This window comes from Guillardia theta (genome assembly GCF_000315625.1).
Source record: "Guillardia theta CCMP2712 unplaced genomic scaffold GUITHscaffold_66, whole genome shotgun sequence".
NCBI lineage: Eukaryota > Cryptophyceae > Pyrenomonadales > Geminigeraceae > Guillardia > Guillardia theta.
Genome location: NW_005434608.1, coordinates 164715 through 167245, shown reverse-complemented (window position 1 = coordinate 167245; position 2531 = coordinate 164715). Strand labels below are relative to the sequence as shown.

At 56.3% G+C, this 2531-nt stretch overlaps 1 protein-coding gene across 1 annotated transcript in view; it reads right to left on the bottom strand.

Moving 5' to 3' along the window:
- Positions 1-1577, bottom strand: part of GUITHDRAFT_113334 (hypothetical protein) — a gene marked incomplete at both ends in the record, with an annotated part of 1942 nt that extends 365 nt beyond the window's left edge. Inside the window, 7 exons of the mRNA XM_005827471.1 lie at positions 70-149; positions 332-411; positions 460-512; positions 557-618; positions 919-980; positions 1275-1374; positions 1441-1577. Coding sequence (XP_005827528.1) covers positions 70-149; positions 332-411; positions 460-512; positions 557-618; positions 919-980; positions 1275-1374; positions 1441-1577 — 574 coding nt within the window. The remainder of the gene's footprint in view (positions 1-69; positions 150-331; positions 412-459; positions 513-556; positions 619-918; positions 981-1274; positions 1375-1440) is intronic.
- Positions 1578-2531: the final 954 nt, after the last annotated feature.

The following is a 2531-nucleotide window of genomic DNA, read 5'->3' as shown; positions in this document are numbered from 1 at the left end:
GGGAGGAGGGAGGAGGGAGGAGGGAGGAGGGAGGAGGGAGGAGGGAGGAGAGCAAGCCACAAGGGTCACCTGTCCCCGTCATGAATTCGCCAAGTGAGAGCTGCATTTCCTCGTGAGCGTCAGCCTTCAAGGCGTCGAACGCATCCCATCTGATTCAACTCTGAGGAGATCAAGGGAGGAGGACGGGAGGAAAAAGAGGAGGAGGATGGGGAGGAGGAGCAGGAGCAGGAGGAGGAGCAGGAGGAGGAGGAGGAGGAGGAGGAGCAGGAGCAGGAGCAGGAGGAGCGCATGACGAGGCCAAAGAGGAGGAGCAGGAGGAGCAGGTGGAGACCTTTGGAAATCTTGGAAGCCAAGCTGCATGAGGAGGGATCTTGTTCTAAGCCATCTTTCCCCGTGCCTCGCCATGTTCACCTTGAGACAAGAGTCAACGTGAACAACAGACCCCAGCTGAAGCCTCACCACAAACGTTTTTATCAATCCCACTGCCCCTGCCCCTGCTCCTGCCCCTGCCCCTGCTCTTTCAGTGAGCTTTGGCGCAGCTTTAGACGGGATTAACCTGAGGGAGTCGCAAACGGCACTTGGGACGTGAGCTCCTTGAAGGCGATAAAGAAAGACATGCTGGCGTTCAAAACAGACTGAGGGAGGAGTGAGGTGGGCAAAAACGTTCCTGTCCTCCTCCAGACACTCCATACCCACCCGTTTCTGAGATCTCTTTCCATCCCGTTCCTGTCTTCCTCCTCCTCTTGTTCTTTCTGTCCTCATCTTCCGCGTCCTTCCCTCCTGGAATCCTTCTCGTTCTCACCCCTCATCCTCCCCCTATCGATCTTCTCTTATCCCCTGCTCTACCTCCCTCTCATTTCCCCCTCGCTCTTTCTTCTTTCTCCTCCTCTGCAGTCTCTTGCCTTGATTGGTCCTGACCGGTTGGAGGTGTCATACTGCCCGACTTTGACTTCAACGACGTTCTCTCCCGCTGAGAGTCCCTGCGGCACTCGAGCATCAGCGTTATGCCCCCTTTTCCTCTATCACCTTCCTTTCCTTTCCTCGGCTCCCCTCCACTCCTTCCCTCTCCCCTTCTCCCCTCGCCCATCCCCTTGCACCTCCCCTCTCCCGACCCCTGCCTCCGCCCCATCCTCCTCTCGTTCCCCCTCCCCAATCTTCCTTCCTCCCCTCCCCTTCCCGTCCCCCTCCATCTCCCCTCTCCTTCCCTCCCTCCCTCCCTCCACCTACTCCACTTCGTATCGTCATCTCTACTCCAAGGCATATTCCCTACATACCATGGCGTAGTAATCCCTCGTGAGGAACAGTGGCTGTGGGCTTTCCGGGTCCTTCTTGTCCACAAAGTCCTCAAATCCAAGCTCGACAATCCGCTCAGGGCTGAGACAATCGATATCAAGAGAACCGTCTCCCCTCCCCCTTCTTCTCCTCCTCCTCCCTCCCCACCAAATCTCTTCCCTCCTCTTCACCCCCCATCCTCCTCCTACGGGTTCTTCGACTTGACCACCATGGCGATCGAGGTAGACTGTGAGCACAGCCTCAGCATGCAGGAAGGAGTAAAGTCTGGGGAGACCTCCGTACATTCGCTGCCGTCTTCAGTGTGGTTGAACTTCTTCCCTGTTCCTCCTCTTTTATCTCCTCTCCTTCCTCCTCCCCCGGCTCTTGCCTGGCTCCAGCAGGTGCCCGTTCCAGCATCTCCCCATCAGCTTCGCTGCCATGGACATGTTGACATCGGCTGTGCAACGAGCAACTAACCGGCTAATAGGAAGCGAATGACGATGGAGACGTTCCGACTAGGAAAAACCTAAGGAAGAAACGAGGAGGGAGGGGAGGAGGAGAGGAGGAGAGGAGGAGTCGGAGGGAAAGGAGCATTAGTAGCGTTACCAGCATCAACAGAAGAATGGAAAGGGCAACAAAAGATGGAATGGACAAGAGGAAGGAAAGGAAGAAGAAGAGGGTCGGTAGGGCACAAGGTGCGAGACTGGGGAAGAAGTAGTCGAAGGCACCTCGAGGACTGAGTTCTCTCGTGGAGACAGGAAAACAAACCCTCGCTCCGATGACCTGCTCGCATGTCACCTTCCTCCTTCCTCCTCCTTCCTCCTCCTCCTCCTCCTCCTCCTCCTCCTCCCCCTCCTCCTCACGCTTTGCACGCATCCCCAACTTGCTGCTTGAGAGGAGTTCCCATCGGCAGAGCTTGCATGACGCTCCTGGTTGCATCGTCATCAACAGTCTAGTCGGAAGCTCGAGCCCACGGAGGAGGGAAGGCAGTTCTGTGAGGGTTGACTGCTAGCATGATGGTCCTTGTCTCCCCGGTGAGATCGCCGAACCTGACAAGGGAACGTCTCTGTCGCATCTGCAAGGAAGAGGAGGACGAGGACGAGGACGAGGACGAGGACGAGGACGAGGACGAGGACGAGGACGAGGACAGGAAGTGATGATGCTGGTGATGGTGGTGATGATGATGATGATGATGATGATGATGATGGAGAAGAAGAAGATGATGATGATGATGATGATGGTGATGGTGATGGTGATGG